General features: G+C 42.2%; 1 protein-coding gene across 1 annotated transcript; it reads left to right on the forward strand.

Moving 5' to 3' along the window:
* The first annotated feature begins 1,299 nt into the window (after positions 1-1,299).
* Positions 1,300-15,153, forward strand: RAB18 (RAB18, member RAS oncogene family). Its single transcript, XM_084279858.1, has 7 exons — positions 1,300-1,389; positions 4,005-4,060; positions 8,860-8,921; positions 10,606-10,678; positions 12,455-12,573; positions 12,651-12,717; positions 13,888-15,153. The coding sequence occupies exons 1-7, from the start codon at positions 1,322-1,324 to the stop codon at positions 14,064-14,066; spliced, it is 624 nt and encodes a 207-aa protein (XP_084135984.1). The 5' UTR covers positions 1,300-1,321; the 3' UTR covers positions 14,067-15,153.
* Positions 15,154-23,171: the final 8,018 nt, after the last annotated feature.

Consider the following 23,171-nt stretch of genomic DNA (forward strand, 5'->3'; position numbering starts at 1 on the left):
CTTTGTGAAACCAATTGTGGCTAGTATGTAACAAGAGCCCTGAACAAATACCACATCCATCATTGATCCTTAACATACTAACAAGTAACCCATGAATTGGGTTTAGTTAAGCAGAAGGTGGAAGGTGGTTTAGTTTAGCAGAAGAAAGGCCTTGAGGAGGAAACTTTGTAGATAAGCAGAGCTTTGAGGAGGACACTAGATAGATAGATAGATAGATAGATAGATAGATAGATAGATAGATAGATAGAAGAGGAATTCTCCATGTAATTGGACACATGCTGAAATTGGGCCAACCATGAACTTTAATGAACTGAAGAATGTGATGGGAGGAAGCTGTGACCCTTGAGGAACACAAGGATGAGGAATAGTGCCCCTTGACTCGTATCAGTTGAGAGGTGGAAATACCATAGAAGGAAGAAAGAAGGTGTGACCCCCAATTCCCAGAATAGCTATGAGTATGTATCAGATTTCTCCAAAATATGTTGAGTATGTACTCAGTGCTTGTACATAAACATGCTACACCTACAGCTTGGTGTGCCTTTGGAGGAATGACCCCCTGTGCGCCCAGTGCTGCAGTACAGGATACCTGCCCAACAGCCACCTTAGGCTCCGACTGTTACGAGAATCACCACGTCTCACACCGCAATCAGCTGCAGAAGAACACTTTGGACCTTCGTGGAGGTTGGAGAGTTCTGCCGGCAGGAAACCACACAGCATAACGTGCCAACCGGCCTACCGGGGGCGGGATGAAACGAGTCCAGGATCTGGGCGGCAGGTCCTGCCCACCCGCTGTCCGCCCGAGAGGCGGTGCCGCCCTGCTGCGGCACAGGGCGCTGGCCGGCCACCGCTCTGCGGCTCCAGCTTTCTGCTCCCCCCTGTAACTTTATCCGCTCCCTCTTCTCCGCCGACACCGACAAACACTGAAAACCCAACCGCAACGACCACCTCCTTCTCGGCCGGGCCGGCGGGGCGGCAGCGGACTGACCAGGCCGACACCGCCTCACCCCGGGCCGCTCACAGGGCCGCGCCGGGCCGCGCATGCGCGCAGACTGTCAGTACGGGCGGATCCTTCCCGTCCCGCTGTAAACAAACAGCTCGGCTCCCGTCCCTCTGCGCATGCGCCACCAGCAGGGGCAGGAGTGATTGTCTTCGCTCCCCGCCGCGGGCACACCTGAGGCACCCGAGGCGCATGCGCGGGGCGGGCGGCAAGGGGGCGAGTGAAAACGGGTGGCGGGGCGCGCAGGCGCGGGCGGTGTCGCTGTAGCCTGCGTAGGGAGCGTCGGTCGGGGTCGGGCCGGGCTGGGCCGGGCGCGGTGACGGGATGGACGAGGACGTGCTCACTACCTTGAAGATCCTCATCATCGGCGAGAGCGGCGTCGGCAAGTCCAGGTGAGGGGGCGCCCGCCTCCCCCAGCCTCTCCTGCCACGACGCGGGACACCGGTTAGGCCCGGCCTAGTCTCCCGCTGTGTCGCGTTGGACAACCCACCTCCGCCTCAGCGGCCGCCCGGGCTGGGCGCGGCCTGCCCTGAGGAGGGCTAGGCCCGGCGGGGGGGACTTCATCGCCCTTTCTCGGTCCGTCCTCCTGCAGGCGGGGGGCTGCCCCCGCTCGGGGCTGCCTGCCTCTTCCGCAGCCTTCCCCCAGCCGCCGGCCCCTCGACAGGGAAGGGAGAGCTGGTGTCTGCCTGACCCAGTTGGAACCTGAGACGAAGCAGAGCTCTGCCGGCCTGGCCAGGGGATCTGGGCCTCCCTGCGTCCTGTGTAGCCTTGTGTCGAGTGAAGATGGGCGCTCCATAGCGCTTCGGGGTTAATCCAGTCCATGATGTGTACATGTAGAGTCACAAGTGACCCAGCGCTGGGTGTAGGGGAGGTGACAGACGCAGATGAGGTAGACGGTGAAGTAGTTAGTTCTACCACTGATTGTTCTGCTGACTAATTACGTTCTTTTTCAAGTACAGTTTGGGTTGACTTTCCCTCATCCTGTCCCCTGCCCTTTTCATAGCTTTTGTCTAAGATACCTTTTTGGTCTTGGAGGATTATTTTGCTTTAACTTTTTATTTTTGTTAGGGCCATAGGCCATAATGTGGGAGGTGGGATATAAATGCAGGAGGACATCTGGATATGTACCACACTAGTCATTAGATTCAGTGTTTTTCTATGGTTACAGTCTGAGTCTTCTAGCATGATCATAAAAGTTGCTAAATAGAAAAAAATCCCGCAATATATTTGTTAAAAATTTGGCAGTGACTGCTTTGAGTTAGTTGCTCGATTGATAATCTGGTATGGTAGGCCTCTCATGACAGATGTGATCTGAGCAAGTCTCTTAGTTGAGGCCACCTCTCTTAGTTTTCCTGTGAGAGATACTATGCGTAGTGGTTTTGTATACCTGCTTATAATTATTTCTTCACAACTGGAATGGTGTTAAAAGAGACTTTGTGTGAGGAAATAATTGCTATGAAATAATATTATGGTTGTTCAGGTAGGGAAACTTAATATGGAATAATTCCTGAATTTGTGTCCTTTATTACTTGACTAGGAGGTCAGATGCTAAACTTCTTTTAGTATTGTGTGGTAAGTGGTTGGAGTCCTGTGAATCCAGTGCTGTCCTAAACATCTGCATATGCTGTGCTTTGTAGGGATATTTGATACTCTATGAATTCTATGATTCTATGATTTGCATATGAAAGAAAGGTGGGGAAAGTTGAAGTCTGAATTTAGTACTCAAGACTTGTAAGTTGATGGTTATATTCTATTGCCATTATGGGGGTTCCATGTTTTGTCTGCTGTGTGTGATCTAGTTTTGGTTGTAACTAAAAATAACTGCTCTTAAATAGCCTCCTGGTAGGTTTTTACTCATACTTTCAAATGTTTCTATGTGCTATCAGTTGTTGAGGTTTTTTTCTTTAATTATTCTTTGGTAAATAAAAATGCTGTTTGGTTTTGGCATTCTGGAGTAAGGGGAGAAAAAAAAAGTAGGTCTGTGGTTAACTTTGGAATTATCACCCAGCCTGATTGAAGTAAAGGAATTTCAGTAGTCCCCTTTCTGTCAGACCAGGACCATGTCCAAATACTAAAAAGTACTTGGCTGCTAAATTCACATGCAAAAAGAGGAGGGGAAAAAACAAGGCAGAGGGAAAGACCAAAAAATAAATAGGGCTTTGTTTGGTTTCTCTAGCCTGAAAATTAATCCAAGCTGTCAGTCATAGCAAACAGCTGTCTGTCACATGGTAATATACACTTGCCACAGATGCCTAATGCTGATTTGGCTGATTTTTAAATTTTTTTTAAAAAAAACCCTACATGTCCACAATCCTTGTCTCTTGCCAAAATATTTACATTTGACACAAGTTCAGGGGCATTATGGGCACTTCTTCAAAGGACCTTGCTACTGTAGTGTGATGTGCTTAGTTGTACCTGTTCTTGCGTTGGTAGCAAACATCCCTCAGGATCAGGGAAAATGTGTGTGTGAAAAATCGTATATTCAAAATTGTAAAACAATGGCGAGGTAATTCTGCTCTAGAACTTCTGCATCTTTTATTTCTGAAGGGTGTAGTTCTTACTGCTCTGCTGTGTGCCCAGTTCAAGGAGTTATTTCTGGAGTGGAAAGCTGACTTAGAAATTTCTTCTTAAGCTGACAGAAATACTGTGTGAAGCAATATGAAACAAACAAAAAAATCTTCTGTACTGAATTCTGGGAGAACAAAAATAGAGTAAGATAGAAGTAAAGTGGTTTTAGAAGCAGAGCATGTGATTGTTAGGCAACTGATTTGACAACTTGTGTGGTACTTTGTTTTCAGAGAGGCATTCTTGGTAATAGGAGCAGGAAGAGGCCTGGGTAGTTATTTTTGTGTCCCTTTGGTTTTTTGTGGGAAATAAATTATAGAAGAATGAGATGTGTTTACATTTAGCTATGTCATCTTTTACTTTCAGATTTGCAATTTATAGGCTTCTGGCAGCTTATAGATATGCTGCACTAATAGTAACTCTTATTTTCCTTCCCTATCAGCCTTCTGCTGCGGTTCACAGATGATACCTTTGACCCAGAACTTGCAGCAACGATTGGTAAGTATCTGCTGATGCCACCTTAGAAGATTTTATACCAACTTCAGTACAAAACTGTAGTTTGTTTGGACTTCCTTAACCGCTGGTGAAGCTCAGACATGTCTGCCTTTCTGTATGGAAGGAATGATGTGGACACAGCAGCGCTTATGGGTGTAGAGCATTGACTGTACTGGCCGGTAGTTTTTCCCCTTTATGCAACAATATATACTTGGCTAGGAAAACAGATAGGAATGTTGCCTTTCACCATGAGGATGGAAGTCATAGGTATGGGCAGCGACAAGGTCTCTGGAACAACCTACAGTTGACTGTTTGTCAGGGTTTCAGGCTGGAATACAAGCTTAAGAGTTAGTTATATATCCTACTGCTTTATCTGTGCAGGATAGTTAAGTTGTGTGAGTAGTAGTATTACTTGTGAGAACTTGTGTTCTATGTGATATAATCCTTGGTAGCTATCTGAGGAAGATTTAAGACCCTCTTTAACAGGGGTGGTAAGCTCTTGCAACTCCTGACAGTACTAGTGAGTGCTGGGATGTCTGTAGCTTCTGCTTTTCCTGTGTTATAATGTGGCTTTTTTCTCTCTTAGTAGTCGATTTCCTGGCAGCTAAACTGTTGAGAAAAATGGAAGAAGGCCAAGGCTGGGGTGGGGAGAAGCAGTGATGTTTTATTGCTCTATAGGTATGATACATACCAAGAGTGAAGTCAGTTGTGTTGGAGAACACCCAGAATGCCAGAAGTGTAGATGGTTGTCAAAGGAAGCAAAATGAAATTTCCAAGAATGTGATGCATCTCTGTGCCAAATTAACTGAAATAACGAGAATAGAGATGACTTTTCCACACAATGCATTGCAATTGCAATTTTTACTTTCTCTAGGAAAATTTCTGCCTAAGGACTTACCAGGCTTTTTGAGTTGATTGTTGGTAAACAAAGCTAGCTCTAATTAAGAGGTTAATAAATTGATGTATTTCTTATTAATAGGATACAGGAGTATACTGACTGTTTAATGTAAAACAGTGAGCAGCTGAGGGAAGAAATATGGCATCTTTTGTTAATTTCATTGTGCATAATGAATGAACTTGTGTGAATATCACAGAATGTTAAAGGTTGGAAAGCACCTTGAAAGATCATCTAGTCCAACCCCTCTACCAGAGCAGGATCACCTAGATTTGGTCATACAAGAGCATGTCCAGGTAGGTTTTGAATGTCTCTAGAGAAGGAAACTCCACAGTCTCTCTGGGCAGTCTGTTCCAGTGCTCTGTCACCCTCACAGTGAAAAAGTTTGGGATTTTTTTTTCTTATGTTTACATGGAATCTCCTGTGCTCCAGCTTGCACCCATGAATAGCCCTGCATCAGTTCTTGGGGGAGTAGAGGGTGGAAGGAAATGGGAATGGAACAGGTCAGGTGGTGAAAATAGCAGTCTGGTATTCTCATCTTAAAAGATTTGGCACCGTATATACTTCAAATCCTGTTACTTTCTTGGTATCTTAACCATATGGGTCAGGAAGTCAGTGCAGAATAGATACTTGAGCTTTCATGGTGTTCTGGATACCAAAAGTTTGTTCGCAGTGTGGGCATCTTTTATTGGGTGTCTTTGGTGGCTCTTCTGAATTGTGGGGTTTTTTATTATGCTGTTCATACAGCATGCTCTTTACCAATGTGAAAAGCTGACATCAGTGCACTGTTTGAGAAACCAGGGAATTTATTTCCTGAAGTTCTTTGGTATTGCAGTTTTTTCTGGTGAATGCATTGCTAAGAAGCAATGTGTCAGCTTTAAAGTTAGGGCAGGTTTGTTGTTCATAAGGTACTTGGAGTGAGTTCTTAGACATAACTGTGTCCTGCTGCATGAGAACAGATCCTAGATTCCAAAGTCAGGTACTTGTAAGGTGGTGAAATGCCAAAACACTTTGTGAATCTCAGCCCGGATTTCTTTTTGTGCTGTTTTGTGTGTGTTTTTCCTTCAAAATTTTCTAAAAAACCTGTGGTAGTCTCAGAATAATAAGCTGCCTTGTACAAATATATTTTGACTTCATTAGCTTCATTGTATTAACAATGCTTTATTCAGTTTCACAGATCACTTGTCCGCCTTGTGTTTTGTTGAGGCCAACTTGTTTGCTGGGCTTTGTCATATGGATCTGATCAGACTATATATACCCCAGTATTTTGTCATCCGTACTGCGTGTGCTTGCCTTGACTTGCCTGCTCCTTGTATAGGTATTTTAGATAAGTGTTCAGTGCAATCCCTGTTTCATAAGTCAAGTAGTGTATTACACAGATCTCATGTCTCAACTTTTTAGCCTTCCTTGCACATGGAGTCTTCCAGGTCCAAGCTGTCCAGCTTGTCGGTTACCTACAACGCCAGCCATATAGTGTAGCTGGTTTTGCATTTCCTGTAAATACAGCATGGCATCCTGGCCTCAATGAGAGCGCTGTCGCCTCCGTGCTGCTATTTCTTGCAGACTGTGAGTCCACAAGATGTTAGTGTGTAGTGCTGAGGCAATAGGTGCCAGCACGCACAAGTAGCAGTCTAATAGTGTCTTATTTCTGGCTGTCTTCCAATGTATGGTGAAAAAACCTGTCAAGTTTCTGTTGTTAAGGGTAGAAACATCACTCTTGCAAACTTAAACTGACACCTGTCACATAAACATGTCTATATTTCATGGACGTATTCAGGGAACATAAATACCATAGTGGTTCGATTTAACAAAATTTTCTCGAGCCCTGCATTTTTTCTGTGTCCTCTTTTATGGCAGATTGATAATAAAAACCCCTAGCTATTTAAGATTTCGTTAACTGGCTTTTGTATGTGTTGAACTCTTTTTTTGTTGTTGTTGTTAGAATTGTAGTTGCCATGTTTGATCACTTCAGAGTGTCTATTTTGACCGTGCTGTTTTCGTACTTGTTTTTCAGTTAGCGGTCTATAACACATGGGTTTTATTCACTATTTTAGTTTCTTAATTTACTTGCATTATTTGTGCACATTTTAAAACATTCTCTTTTAATTTTAAGCCAGCAGCAAGGCTAGCAAAGGTGTATATGCACTTCCTATGAAACTACTGCAACATACTTTTGTTTGTTATGTGAAGTATCTGGTAGGCTTGTAGTAGCTGCAGTTACAGGTTTTGATGTCAGGCTAATGGATAAAAGAATACATTGTGAGCTGTTGAAGGACATCCTGGCTGAGCAATGATGACTTTTACTGTTTAAGGATGGAAATAGGCAATTACAGTGGAAGAAGATACCCTATTAATCTAAAAGTTACTGCTGAGTGCTGAAAAATGGCAGGACAGTAAGTTCTTTATAATCAATTTGAGCAAACTTGCTAGCACAGCAGTTTTCTGTGAACAAGGTGCAGTTCTAGGAACTGGTGTTTAGAACAAAGTTAATAGTGACTGTTCTTTTCTGTGAACACAACTCTAGAATAACGTATCCTCTTTGTGGATGGCACAGAGCATTATGTTACTAAGGTAGGGACTAAGAGTATTAGTCTGTGTCAAACAGAGTTCTGCTCAGTTACTGCAAAAGTTAATATACCTTGGCAAAATTTTGCTTGAAATAAATTCCAGTACTGAATGTAGTCTGAAAATCACTTGATGCTTCAGAGGACACCAGTGATCTGAAGCTGTGAGATGGTGGAATTAGTGTTCTTTAGTTTAAGTAAACCTATTTTAAACCTCTGTTGCAATGAAACTGTAGTTTCATTAGTATCCTATCTGCTCTGGCTTGAACAAGTTGGACATATTTTACTGGCTATTTGCACTTGTTTGTAGTGTGAGTGGTTTTGGGAATGGAAGTGCAGCTCACTTATGAGGCCTTTTTTAAACATGTTAGAATAGTTAAAACAAATTCTTTGTCTTGTCGCAAATACAATGAATACCATTTAAGTCTAAGTGTAAAATGTGTGCTGTTACTTGTAAGTTTTTCATATAAAGAGTTGAGTTTTACACTCTTGACTACCTCATTGCAGAGCTGTTGACTGGTGTGGAGTGAAAGTCGCTCCAAAATAATTCAAATAAACTTCCAGTTACTTGTTATTTGTAACCAAAGAATTAAATTACAGCAAAATGGATCATAACTGTACTCAGCCTCTCAAATTATGTGATGCCATATCCTTTAAATATGGACAGTTATTAACATCATGCCTGTCTTGGCTTGAATTTTGTGTGGCTTATCCTTGGATAAGTAGTAGGCAGCTAGTTCATCTCTTACATAGATTCCAGCATGTTCAAATCATCCCAGGCGTATTTGACATGTCTGCTAGAGGAATTACTGTTATCCAACATTTTTCATAAGACGGCGATCTCATCTACTCGTAGGACATGAGTCTGGATCAGTTTACCTCTGCATGATCACCTTGATGTACGTGATCAGGTTGAGAGAGTTAGGGAAGCAGAGCAAATAGCTAAATGCAGATCCTCCTTTATTTTGAAAGCTCCTCAAAATCAGGGGCATATTCAAGGAGAGCATGTGTATAAGTAATGAATATGAAATTAATCAGTGAAATGCTAAACTTGAATCTTTATACAGATATGTGTTTCAATGCAAGAAATGCGGTCTTTACCTTACTTCTATGCAGTATTTTGAGTCAATGGCTTAAATGACCCTTAGGCTTTAGCAAAAGTCTGTCAGCAACAAAGCCTTGACTTTTCAGCATGGTTCATAAATAGCTAATGAAACCTACTCTCTTTGCTTCTGTCAAAATGCAACTTGTTTTCTGAGTTTGGTTTTATTTTTTCCTTTTCTTTGGAAAAAGAAAAATAATTGTAGTGTGTTTGAAGAACTAAAATATATTTCCACCTCTAGGTGTGGACTTCAAGGTAAAAACCATTTCAGTTGATGGAAACAAAGCTAAACTGGCAATATGGGTAAGTCTCTCCTAAGTTTTTAATGTATTGCCTTGCTTTATGCAAGCTATCACTGTTCCTACCATACAGTTTGTATAGATTTCACTTATTTTTAATATAAAGGTGATATGGAGGAGTGGGAGGTTAGTATTGAACCATTCAGAAAGTGGAATGAACTGTGGGAGAGTGGGCACAATTCTGTTGCCTATGAGCTGCTTCTGTAGCACTGATTCCTACACTGATTAATAGGCTGGGAATTATTGTTGCTTGCTCAATTTATGCTCAAATGTTACATTTTAGAACAATTTTTTAGCCTAAAAACGTCGTAGCCCTCATAGAAAGACTTTTATAGGCTCAAGGTCAGGGTTATTTGTAGCAGATGCAGCTGAAAGAGGTCAGTATTTGTAATCTTAGCCTTAGAATGTTCAACATCTACTGTAGTTAAAAGTAGAACTTGTGAATTCGTGGCAACTGAAGAATGAAAAAGTACTTCCAAGCTTTCTTAAGCATTCTTCATTCTGCCAGCCATTCTCCATACTTCTGTGAACCTGAAGCACCTTTTGAATATTCAGACCCAATTAGAACCTCTTGTAGTAAGCAAACATAAAACCTTATTTCTCATAGAAGATATGACCTGCGCTTCCTTGGGAAGTAGTAGTGGAACATGAAATATATATTGCAATACCTCTGTTGCTTTGAGGCTGTTTCGTATCTCAACTAACAAACAGGACTTCTCTCTTAGTGTGACAGTAGTAATCATCGCTAAAATAAAGGGGTCGACAAGGAAAATAACTGCAACAGCTGTATAGACAAATAGACACATAGAAGGATAAACAGCCTGATAGCAGAATGAGTGAGTGATTGTGGGATGGAAAACATTACATAGGGCTAATGGAGGGTTTATTAATGTAGCTTTTTTTTTTGTGTTTGTGATACATCTCTACCAGCTTGAAATGTGTGGGATTGACTGAATGACATAGAGAATATTGGAGGGCCAGTTCAGCTATTCAGAGTCTTCGGCAGGAAGCTGTTTTGAACCCACAGTGTCTCATATGTTGCTCCCAACCTGGGGTAGCTTGAAGTTACTTGAATCGTCTGTGCATAGTCTGCAATGAGTGTGCATTATAACTTAATCTCTTCTAAGAAATCAGCATTCTAATACTTGTTTTTCTTGCAGAGCTGTTGATACTTTAAATTTGAGGCTATAAATTCAACTTTCCTTAAAACCAGAAAAACATCTGACTTATTTCTGGTTCCGCTTTGTCAGAGCGTGTTAAATGCATTTACCCTGGCACTGAATCAAGTTTAATTGGACCAAGGTGATTGAAGAGGAGGAACTAGTTTAGTTGCCATGGGTTTTGATGCTTGTTGCAAAATCTTAGTACTGCAGCTGTACTTTTTTTATCTTGCTGGTTGCTGCTATAATAGCTGCAAAACACACATTTCCACAGAAATGGCTATTGTATTGCTTTATAGTCTGGTTATTTACTACATCTAACATGTTAAGGGTGCTTCCCAGGACAGAATGCATAAAATTTTGAAGTTAATGTGCAGTAAAACAGCAGGGGAAGTATAAACTCAGTTAATCTGGTAGTTGAATATACCTTGAATCTTATTTTGTATGTTCATTAGAAACAGAATACCTGAAAGCTAGACTATTATCTGCTCAAATTCTGAATAATGGAACTTTCTGAATGGCTTGTAGGACACTGCGGGTCAGGAGCGATTCAGAACATTAACACCCAGTTACTATAGAGGTGCACAAGGTGTTATCCTAGGTAAGTATAGCTTTGCATGCTATTTTGAGTAAGTTTCTGGTTTTCTTATGTGTTGGAGTTATGTAATTCATACAGCCTTTCTATAGTCACAGAATGGTAGGTGTTGGGAGGGACCTTTCAGTACCATCCAATCTAACCCCTTCCACTAAAGCAAGGTCACCTGCAGTACACTGCACAGAATCACATCCAGATGGGTTTTTAATAACTCCAGAGAAGGAGACTCCGCAGCCTCTCTGGCCAGCCTGTGCCAGTGCTCTGTCACTCTCAGAGTAAAGATGTTTTTTTTTTCCCCCTCATACTGAGATGGAACTTCCTGTGTTCCAGTTTGTGCCAGTTGCCCCTTGTCTTATCACTAAGCACTGCCATATGCCTGTGCTCACGAAGGCCAGAGTCAAAAAAGGTTATTCTCAGTGTGTTCTTTCTGTATCAGTATTTTTAGAGCTTTCTCTTTCTTTTCCCTATTCCTTTTTCCTAATGAAATCAGTGTAAACACTTGGAGTCTGACTGACTTTTTTTTTTTTGCTATTTGTGTCTCTGTGCTAATGGGATGTTACACAGTCAGAATCACTTAGAAAAGACTAGCTGGGAGTATAAAAAGCATCAGTCTCTGTGGGAGAAACCCAGGCCAAACCCTGTAATTGCAACTTCACAGTGAAGTCTCTTGCTTTTCTTTCGTCTTTAGAATCTTGTTTAGAAGTTCTGCTTCTCCATTGCTAGAAGTGAGGAGCTAACTAAAGTAAGGGCAGGGAAGTAAGGTTGGTTTTTTTTTGAACTTACATCTGACTTGAGAGATTCTTGGTAAGTTATTATGTCCAGTTAAATTGTTGAACTTCGAATAACCTCTGTCACAAGACCTCCTGTAGATTTTGGGTTTTATGTAGTCTTTCCCAAGTCTGAGTTGCATTACCTTGCTGGTATTGGAAGGTGTTGTCAAGGCATGTCTTGTTGAGTCACTTAGTTGACTTGCCACTTAGTGTTGAAAGCTGTAGAAGTAAGCAGGCACTGGTTGGGAGCTAGAAAGTTCTGCTGTTGAGATTCGTGCTTGAGATAATCTTCTATTTCTTTATTAAACAACTTCCTGAAAATAAGGTGGTTCATGCAAGCCAAACTTGCTCATTTGATTGAAACCAACCGGTAATGCCTGTCTGCACGTGGGACGTGAGTGAAGGGAAAATATTTTCACAGCTTGAAATGGGAGCTATTAGATAGTTGCTGGGTAGTGGATTTTAGGTTTAACCAAGTCTGCTTTGTCTCGTATTTATGCATCTAGCATGCCTTATTACTTACATCCCACACAAGTGCTAGTTAGTTTGAAACACTAAAATGCTGAAAATTCAGTAGTTCTCTGGAATTTGTGAGGATTAGGTAAATCAGCAGCCCAGCAGTGGTGTTAAGTCTTATCAGTAATTAATGCAGAAGGTTACACTGTACTCTGTATCTTCTCTATAGTGATGTTCAGTATCCTACATTAGGGGTCTGCAAGTGTGGAGTTCTTTGGAGAAGCCAGTAGCCTAGGATGTCTCAAGATAAATTAGTCTGAGAACAGCACATGACAGAATCTTAGAGTCACTCTGCATTAGTATCATCAGTGATTTGAGCTGGTCTATGTGCAACCTTTTTTTTCCAGTTACTGCCTTGCTGTAAGTAAGTAAATTGAAATCCTTGGAACTCCTTCAGTTTCCTAATGTAAAAGCTATATAGCTTTTGCTCCTTTTAAATAACAGCTTACTTTCTTGTAAAAAATATTGTGCAAATAAGAATTCCAATGTCTTTCAGTTTATGATGTCACAAGAGGAGATACTTTTGTCAAGCTGGATAACTGGTTAAATGAACTGGAAACATACTGCACGAGGAATGACATAGTGAAAATGCTAGTTGGAAATAAGATTGATAAGGTAAACCACATTCAACTGCAGTAAATAATGTGTTGGTGTATTTTGTTAATACTGCATACTAATGCAATGTCTTACAGGAAAACCGTGAAGTTGACAGAAATGAAGGTCTCAAATTTGCAAGAAAACATTCCATGCTGTTCATAGGTATGTTATATGCAGGGATCTTACTTGATTTTTGCTATTGTGTAATGAAAAGTACCACTTCTGAAGGATTTATGTCTTTATATGTAAAATCCAATTAATGATATCTCAGCTGCTGTAGGTACAAAGTTAGTAGGTATTGGCCTTTTTAGATGAGCCTAAATATGTTATCTAGCCTAACTGTGAAGGGATATACTGAAATTTATAAGGATTGAGGACAGAGTACAGGCTTTACTGTAGTCTGACAAAACCTGGTTTAGGTTTGGGATTTTGACTGATCTCTTTTCCCATCTGAATTGCTCAGAAGCAAAATGAAAGAAGGAAAACTGGCACTAAGTGGCCAACTTTGAGCGTAGCCAATGTGCTGGTGCTCAACAGAAATCTGTTAGAACTGGGCTGTAAAAATAGGAGAATTAACTTAAATGGTGGTTGGGATTGAGTAATGACATAGTCATGACTGGAGCCATCTTGCTGCAAAATGAGATGGGCCTTAGTAGCTAAAGCTAAATTATAACTAAATAAATGTATATCTGCATGCTGTATAGGCAAGTATCAGCATGGCTACGTAGAAGAACAGGGCAAGCGCTAGTGGGACTGAACAGTCTCAGATGGTATCTGTTGCTCTCATAATATACCCTTGTCTTGTGACCATATTTCTTGGGTTTTGCCAATGCAAGACATCTGCGTGAAGTTACTTAGAATTCTGCTAATGGCAGAAGAAATGAGGCTCCTTATTGCTTTTATCAGATGAGTTGTATCAGGGAGGCTGACCCAGAATGCTACAGTATGGATCCTTGCTGCTTGTGGTATGGTGGTATTGTAGTTCTGATTAATGTACAGAAATTAAACACAGAACAGTAACCAGGTTTACTAGACATTTTAGGTTAGTATTTGTCTCACTGAAGCACTATGCACAGGAAAATACAACTAAGCTATGGCATATTTGCCATATACTCTGGTAACATTCAACTTGGAAGCTCTTCTATTAACAGTGTTTTGAGGCATTGCCTTTTGTGGGAACAGAGATCTGCATACCTGCTAATTTGGGCACTATGTTACCATAGAATTTATTGTAGAAGTCTCAACCTACAATCTAGACTTACCTCAAAGAGAAATAATAAACAACTTAGTGGAGGCTATGCTAACACCTGACTTCTTGTGTCCCTTCTCCAGAGGCAAGTGCAAAAACATGTGATGGTGTACAGTGTGCCTTTGAAGAACTTGTGGAAAAAATCATTCAGACTCCTGGACTGTGGGAGAGTGAGAGCCAAAACAGAGGTGTAAAGTTATCAACCAAGGAAGAAGGATATGGTGGAGGAGGAGCATGTGGTGGATACTGTTCTATGTTATAAACTTTGGGAAGCTTATTCTTTGCATATTTAAACAGATAGTCACATCTTTCTGTACATAATTCATTAAATGCTATTTTTAGGGACCTTGCAGTTTGCACATATTTGTTTTGTACCATGGCAGTGAACACTTGTAGGAAAAATGTTCTGCAGCTTTCCCAGTTTGAAAATGTTATGGTAAGCATGCCCAATTTGCAATCTTCAGGTTTTTATAAGTAGCATAAATAATGTGCAAGAATAAATGCACTAAAAATTTTACAACTGTATACATTCATCATGTAACTATTCTAAACAAATCTTAACAAACACATTACTGCATTGTCTGCTCTTTGTCTTATTTTTAAATACTCTTGAAATTATAGAACTATATATTGTGCACAGATCTTGAAAACGGTGTGAGCTATAAATGTTACATTTCATCTCTTCTGGTAAATGTTTTTTTATGGTATTAAAACCAGCAAGATTATAGAGTTCTTAGACAAATCTGCTAAATTTTTGTCTTTCAGCAGAGCTGTCTAAAATACAAATTGGCACAGCCTATAGTTGGTATCAGCACCTTTTTGAAGAGATGCTTTGAAATCTTCCTTTGCAAAGTTTGGAAATGCCCTTTTTTTCTTTTTAATCATCACTTCAGTTGATGGCTTAACTGAAGTTTTAATCCTGTGATATTTATATACTAAATTTGTGGTACTCTTGCACTCATGGTTTTTATGATGCAGTCAACTCTAGACTTGCTGTAGAAAGTCTTCATTATTGGCAAGGGGTCTGAAAGCCATCTTTGTTCTTTCATTGTGAATCCATTTGCCACACTTTGGTATTGATGCATAATTTTTCAAAATGTTTGTAATATAACTTTATTTCAAACTGTAGCTCACTGTAGCTGTGAAGATCTCTATCACGTCTGCTTTGTGTGGCTACTTGTTAAGAAATAAAACTTCCTCTCATAGACAGTAAATGGGAAGCTATAGGGCTTCTTGATCTCTGTATGGAAAAATACTATTGCAGTGAGTATTCACTTGAAATTACTGTCTCAAAGCCAATGGTTTGTTTCAGAAGACTTGTATAGACTAATAAATTTTTTTCCACAGTATTCAAGTTTTCTAACCTCTTCCTATTGTAAAGTTGTATATTTTCTAGCACATACAGTTTAAACAAGGTCACTTCTTACAGACAAATTATTTCTGAAGGGTAAGACAAGGATTCTGTGTGGGTTTTTTTAAAATAATCACTACAGTGCAATCAGTAACTGATCTATTGGGCAGTTTCTTGTAAATATAGTTTATGACAGTACCTTTTATTACTGCAAGGTTTTGTGTAAATGTCAGCATACATGATCTGTATTTTGCAGCAGGTCTTCGCTGCTTCTGTTAAAATACACTTTATTCTTCACAAGGAAACTTTGTTTTCTATTATTTTACACTTGCTAGAAAAAAATACCAAAATTTGAAGAAAACCATGCTAGCTGTTTTTACCTAATATTGTATCTATAGTGTTATTAATGTAGTAGTATTATTTAAATATGTAAATGTAATATTAAATATACATATCTATTGTATTAAAATGTTAGATTTGTATTACTGTTTCATGCAGAATACGTGCACTCAGCAGATCTTGTTTAGTAGCATTGAGTTCAGTGGATTTCTGGGCTTTGTAGGCTATCAGTAGAGAAGAAACTTCTAGGAGCCTTAAAACTCTGAATAACTGAATTTTTAGCATTATCTCAGCAATACTGAGCGGTTGTAACTGCCACATGCTTTTAATTTATTTCCATACCTATTTTTTTCCCTAGTCTGGATGCATCCTTGTGTTGAGAAGAGACTTTGTTTGCAGTTTGTCACAAAAGGTCCGTTTTTTAACAGGACCTGGATTCATCTTTCATTCTGACTTTGCCAGATCTAACAGCTCGTGTCAGAGGAAGGAGCTGCAGGGCACTCTGAATAGTGGGTAGTATTGTTCTGCAAAAGAATGAAGTCATCTGCCCCCCCTCTTTCCTTGCAAAATTTTTCTGAGGAGTATTCTGAAACAGCATGTTTAGTGAGACTAAGAGCAGTTTTTAGACAGCTATTTAAAAAAATGATGTTCTCTAATTGGCATGCAACTAGCTTTTCTGTCTTTTAAGTGTGTTTGAGTATGTCACTGAGGAATGGCTTTTCTTAGAGTCTCAGCTCCTTTCCTCATTGCTCTGTCAAGAAGCTGAGTACTGGAGGGGTGGGTTCCTGTGCTTCTAGTATTTGTTAGAGCAAATTTAGTATCAATTACTGCCATCTTTCAAGTAGGATTGCTCTGATGCTTTCAAAGTTGTTTTTCCTCTTTGCAGGTTATAATTGTATTGCTGTGATCACCAAGTGCAGTGTTGTAGCTGTAATGCAAGCATATCTGAAACTATTCCAAGCTGTGTAATAACCTTTGCTTGGGTCTTTGTGGAATATTGACCACTGCGGTCAGAAGAGTATGCACTAGAGATCCTTTGGTCTATCTCTAACTAACAAAAGCTTAGGGAAGATAGCTCTTGTTTGTTTTTTATCAGGCAATAAGAATGTGTCTGTTTCCACGCAGATAGTTTTATAAGATAATAGTAACCCAGAATGAGATAGCTGGAAGGTGGTTAAAACTGAAGTTGTTTCCAGTTAATTTACTGTGTAGTCCATATAAAAATACTGGCTGGCAGTTAAGTACTTCTGGCTGGCAGAGGATTTCCATAGTCTCTTTGCTAGCCTGGAAGAATATGGCACAGCAGTTGCATCTTCTTGAGCTTACACTTGAGAATACTAGGTGTTGGTTTTGTCTTGGATTTCTTCCACCTCCCTTTTTGAAACAGTGGAAGGACAGGCTTCTGGTGGAGATTCCAAGATGCTTTGCTATATAATTTTTTTATTGCTCAGGGGGCTTCTATCCAAACTACAGCATCACTTTTCCTGTTTTACTGCAATGAGGTCAACAGCTGGCTCAAAGAAAGTCTCAATAAAATGGAAACGTGAGTTCAGTAAGCCCCAAACAATACCAGTGACTGTCTCACCAACCTTGGCAGAGCTTCAGGAAACAGTGGTGGTCTTGCTGCCATCAGCAGTGGGAGCTGCTCTGTACGCTTTGTTTTGTTCGTTTCCTTGTCTGCCACTAACCTGAAGGGTGTATAGTGAGCTGTCCTTACAGTCTCGCCCACAGTGTAGTGTAATGATCTATGGCTTTGAGGCTGAACTGGTTGCATTTTTTGTACATTTGCAAAAGTTGGGCAGCCTGTGTTGTGGTTAGCACAAATTACTGTTTAGCTACTGGAGGATTGATACAAAAGTTGAAGGTGCTGCATCAGCCTACACGTGCTATCTTGTTCAAAGCTCCTCTAGTCATGCTCCGTGTATTGCTGACATGGAGGTGTCAAGCAGCAGCACTGGTATCAGCAGGGCTTTTCGCGTTGCCAGACAAACCATCGCATGGTTTTCAGAGCTAATTGAGTCTTCAAGGGCACAATAGATGTTTTTTGTCTGATTGCTTTCTAACAGCATTAGTGTTTGGGGAAAAAAAAGAGCAGTTCTCCCTTAAAACTGTTTTGTAACGTTTCTGCATACCTTGCTCTTGAGAACCTGTGGCACCTTAATTTAAAAGTTGATAAAGGATTGTATAGGCAAAGAGCTGTGGAGGCATGTTTTCAAAGTACCACATGTTTATGTTCTGTGGCTGGTTTTTATGCAGGAGTTAAGTTTTGTCATTGTCCTTGACTAACAGCATCACCATCTCTCTGCAGTGAAAATGATCATGGTGATTACCTACTGAAGATTTTCTTCTCATGCTACTAGTTTCTGAAGCATCTATACTAGGGAGACACCAGAACAAGCACCTTGGACTTCGTGGGGCTGACTTTGGTCTGTTCAGAAAGCTGCTCAATAAGATTCCATGGGAGGCAGCCCTTGAGGGCAGAGGAGCCCAAGAGGGTTGGTTGTTCCTCAAGAAGGAAATCTTGGCGGCACAAGAACAGGCTGTCCCAGTCTGTCAGAAGCGGAGTCAGCGAGGAAGGAAGCCAACTTGGCTGAGTAGGGAGATCCAGGAAGATCTTTGGGAAAAGAGGGAAAAAATACGAGCTTTGGAAGAAGGGGCAGGTGCATTGGGACGGATATAGGAATTTAGTGAGATCATGAAGGGAGAAAGTCAGAAGGGCTAAAGCTGAACTGGAACTCAGACTGGCCAGTTCTGTAGAAGATAATAAGAGGTCTTTCTATAGGTATGCTAACAGTAAAAGGAGGGGCAAGGAGAATCTCCAGCCCTTATTGGATGCAGAGGGAACATCAGTGACAAGAGATGAGGACAAGGCTGAGGTCCTTAATTCCTTCTTTACCTCAGTCTTTAATAGTAAAGATGGATATTCCCTGAGTACTCATCCTCAGGAACTGGCTGACAGACAGGAAGAATAGCAAAATTCCCATGGTTAAGGATGAAATGATTAGTGACCTACTTGGCCAGTTAGATACCCACAAGTCAGTGGGGCCAGATGGGATTCACCTGAGGGTGCTGAGAGAGCTGTCAGATGTACTAGCCAAACCCCTTTCCATCATCTACCAGAAATCCTGGCAGACTGGGGAAGTTCCACTCGGCTGGAGGCTGGCAGATGTGACACCCATATATAAGAACGGCCAGAAGGAGGATCTGGGGAACTACAGGCCTGTCAGCCTGACCTCTGTCCCGGGGAAGATCATGGAGAGGGTCATCTTGGGAGCTATCGTGCAGCACATGCGAGATGGCCAGGGGATCAGGCCTAGTCAATATGGGTTTACAAAAGGTAGATCCTGTCAAACTAACCCGATCACCTTCTGTGACAAGGTGACCCGCTTAATGGACAAGGGGAAGGCTGTGGATGTAGTCTACCTGGACTTCAGTAAAGCCTTTGACACGGTTTCTCACAGCATCCTGACTGAGAAACTGGCTGCCACTGGCCTTGACAGGTGGACCCTCAACTGGGTTAAAAACTGGCTGGATGGCCGGGCCCAAAGGGTGGTGGTGAATGGAACCAAATCCAGCTGGAGGCCGGTCACGAGTGGCGTCCCCCAGGGCTCAGTCCTGGGTCCAGTCTTGTTCAACATCTTTATCAATGGCCTGGATGAAGGGATTGAATGCTCCCTCAGTAAGTTTGCAGATGACACTAAGCTGGGAGGAAGTGTTGATCTGCCTGAGGCTAGTGAGGCTCTTCAGAGAGATCTGAACAGACTGGACCGATGGGCTGAAACCAACGGGATGAAGTTTAACATGGCCAAGTGTAGAGTGCTGCACATGGGACATAACAACCCCATGCAGCGCTACAGGCTTGGGGGAGACTGGCTGGAGAGCTGTCAGGCAGAGAAGGACCTGGGGGTGTTGGTTGACTGCAGGCTGAACATGAGCCAGCAGTGTGCCTGGGCAGCCAAAAAGGCCAATGGCATCTTGACTTGTATCAAAAAGTAGTGTGGCCAGTAGGTCTAGGGAAGTGATTGTGCCCCTGTACTCAGGATTGGTGAGGCCACACCTTGAGTACTGTGTTCAGTTCTGGACTCCCCACCATAAGAAGGACATTGAGGTGCTCAAGGGAGTGCAGAGAAGGGCAACCAGGCTGGTGAAGGGGCTGGAGGGCAAATCATATGAGGAACAGCTGAGGGAGCTGGGGCTGTTTAGCTTGGAGAAGAGGAGGCTGAGGGGAGACCTTACCACCTACAACTGCCTGAAGGGAGATTGTAGAGAGGTGGGTGATGGTCTTTTCAGCCAGGTGACAGGAGATAGAACAAGGGGAAATGGCACTAAGTTGCAACAGGGCAGGTTTTGATTGGACATTAGGAAAATATTTTTTACTGAAAGAGTTGTCAGGGCCTGGAACAGGCTGCCCAGGGATGTGGTTGAGTCACCTTCCCTGGATGTGTTAAAAAAAAAAGGGTAGATGAGGTACTTAAGGATATGGTTTAGCTTAGGATGGGAATGGTTGGACTTTTTCCAACCTTGTGATTCTGTGATATATGCATTTCAGTACACTGAAAAATTCCAGTGAAGTTCTAGAACTCTTAGGGTGTAGTTATCTATTTCAGAAGCTCAAAAACAAATGGGGCAGGCTTAAAGTGTCAAGTTGTGATTGAAAGGAAACTTTTCCTGTGTTTTCCAGGTACAATCAGCTCTGGGTTTACTTGGTTCTAGGAACAAGTCTTCTGCTTAAATCCCAGTTCTCGCTGCTTGTCAGGCTATACTTTCTGATGTGAGAAGTTTGGCTGTCAGGGGTTTCATGACAGCATGAATCTTGTTAACGTAGCTAGATCGGGAGCTGCTCATTACTGCGTAGGGTTAGAAGCAAAGCTGTGAGCTGGGGTTCAGGGAAGAGCAGTAGCAGCTGTCCAAACTGTGAAGGCAGTCATAATACATTTAATGTATAATATGTTACATACACAAAATAGATAATTATTATATACTACACCATATAGTAAACAGACTTTTATAAACACATTTTATTATAGTTGAAATAGACTTTAACATACTATATACATTATATATTTTAATAATATTTTATGTTGGCAACAGATTATGTATAAACTCTGAACTTTATCTTCAACCCTAATTCATTACTTGATTCAGAGTAGGTATGACAAGGTACATGGGACTATGTCCAGGCAGACTTTTAATGTCTTCAAAGAGGGAGACTTTTCCCACATCATCCCAGGGAAACCTGTTTAGAGGGAACCTCCTGTGTTTCCACTGCCTCTGGTCCCCTCATGGTGCTGCTCAAAAGAGCCCAGCTCTGTCCTCTTTACAGTCTCCCTTCACACATTTATATACAGAAATCAGATTTCCCGGTCCTGCCCCCAGCCTTCTTTACTCCAGACTGAACAGTTCAGACTTTCCTTATGGGAGAGATGTCCCTTGTTTTTATCCCTCCAGTATGCCTATGTCTCTTGTACTGGGGAGCCCAAAATGGGATGCTACTCCAGGTGTGGACGGTTCAGCAGTGCTGTGGAGAGGGCAAAGATCACCTCCTTTGACTTGTTGGCTGCCTTTGCTACAAGAGCACATTGCTGGCTCATGGTCACCTGGTGTGCACCCTCCCTGCCAGGTCCTTTTCTGTCAAGCTGCTTTCTAGCAGGGTGACCCCTGTGTATACTGGTGCCTGGGCAGGGAGCTGGAGGTGTTTCCTCTCCTTGGGCAGTACTTGGAGCCCTTTGGGCTTCATGAAGTTTCTGTCACTCCTTAAAAGGGAGCTCGTCCCTGGGTGGGCTTGAACCACCAGCCTTTCGGTTAACAGCCGAACGCGCTAACCGATTGCGCCACAGAGACTCATGTGCAGCATTTTTCTTCAGAAGAGCCAGATTCCTGATTGTGTTTGGTAACAGCTGATGTCAGTGTTAGTGACAGGCCAGTTCTGCTAGTGTAGCTGCAACAAACTGTGTGTTAGTGTGTCAGTGACGGGGGGGGGGGGGGGGGGGGGGGGGCGGGGGCGGGAAGGTAGGAATGCTATTACCTCCTGTGGGGTGTGAAAGATGAGATAACTTTGATCTGTTGTAGCTGTTACCACTTCTCTCCCTCAACAGAGGAGGACTTGGGGTCATGTCACGCTTGGCTGGCTGTTCAGTACTACAGAGGTGGGCTAACAGGGCTGTTTCTCAAGCCAGAGGTACATAAGTGCAATACCCATGTGCTTTTTGTGCTCATGGTTGTAAGAAGTCCGAAAGCCTGTGTGGCTGGGAAGGTTAATGCAATTGAAGAAAAACAGGTAAACTTCAGAATGTGGATTGAGAGACATCTGAGATGCTGACGACCACAGAGTTAGTGTGAACTGGAGCTGCAAGATGATGCCCCTCTTGGGCAGGTCTTAATGAACAGTAAAGATTTCTGTGGTGAAAATTGTGGTTTTACATTTTGAACTTTAGGTGTACTGCCTCAGAGAAACTATATATATAGCTTCAGTTTGTAGTGGGCATATGTATTTTTCAATGTCCTTCACAAGCCAAGAAAAGGTAGAGCCTTTCAATCATGGTAGAGTACCAAAAGGACAAAGCCCTGGAGGGAAGATGGGCCCAAAATAACAGGCTAGTATTCAAGGGTTACCTCTTCCAAGTTCAGGAGTTGTGACTCCAGCACAGAGGAAGTCAGGCAGTATTGCTCAGAGCCCTGCATGGATGAACGAAGAGCCCCTGAGCAAACTCAAACTCAAACACAGAAAGGACACAGAGGGAGGAAGCAAGGGCAGGTAGCCTGGGAGGAATACAGAGAAGCTGTCTGAGCAGCCAGGGATAAGGTTAGGAAAGCTAAAGCCCTGACAGAAATAAATCTGGCCAGGGTTGTCAAGGGCAACAAATAAAGCTTTAAGTATGCCAGTGATAAAAAGAAGATGACTGAGACTGTGTGTCCCCCCCCCCCCCCCCCCCCCCCCCCCCCCCAATAAAATGAGAACTGGTTACTCAGTATGTGGGGAAGGCTCAGTGAATTTTTTGCCTTGGTCTTTACTAGCAAGTGTTCTAACCACGCTGTCCAGGTCATGGCAAAGGCAAGGACTGAGAGGAGTCTGAGAAGAACCACCCACTATAGAAGAAGATCAAGTTTGAGACCATCTAAGGAACCTGAAGGTGCACAAGTCCACAGGACCTGATGAGCTGCGTCTATGGGTCCTAAGGGGACTGGTAGATGAAGCGGTTAAGCCTCTCTCCATCATATTCGACAAGATGTGGTAGTCTGGTGAAGTTCCTCCTAAGTGGCAAAGGGGAAACATAACTGCCATTTTGAAAAAGGGAAAAAAGGAAGACTTGGGGAACTACTGGCCTGTCACTCTCACCCCTGAGCCCAGCAAGATGATGGAGCAGTTCCTCCTGGAAACCATGCTCAGGCACATAGAAAATGAGGTAATTGGTGACAGCCACCATGGCTTCACTAAGGACAAATTGTGCCTGACAAATTTGGTGGCATTGTATGATCGGGTTAGTGCTGGTGGATAAAGGAAGAGTGGCAGACATCATCTACTTGGAATTGTGCAGAGCATTTGACACTGTCCTGCACGACATCATTGTCTCTAAATTGGAGAGACATTGCGTGCTTCCCTCTCGGTGTGTAGTGACCCAGGTAGGAAGGTGGTAAATGAGAAAAGCGTCAGAGGAGTGTTAATGTGGTGCAGGTGTG

The sequence above is a fragment of the Gallinula chloropus genome (assembly GCF_964237585.1).
Source record: "Gallinula chloropus genome assembly, chromosome: 2".
Taxonomy (NCBI): domain Eukaryota; kingdom Metazoa; phylum Chordata; class Aves; order Gruiformes; family Rallidae; genus Gallinula; species Gallinula chloropus.

Coding starts and splice junctions, on each gene's coding strand:
- RAB18 (XM_084279858.1), top strand. CDS start 1,322: ATGGACGAGGACGTGCTCACTACCTTGAAGATCCTCATCATCGGCGAG. Junction 1,390..4,004: donor AGCGGCGTCGGCAAGTCCAG/GTGAGGGGGCGC, acceptor CTTCCCTATCAG/CCTTCTGCTGCGGTTCACAG. Junction 4,061..8,859: donor AGAACTTGCAGCAACGATTG/GTAAGTATCTGC, acceptor TTCCACCTCTAG/GTGTGGACTTCAAGGTAAAA.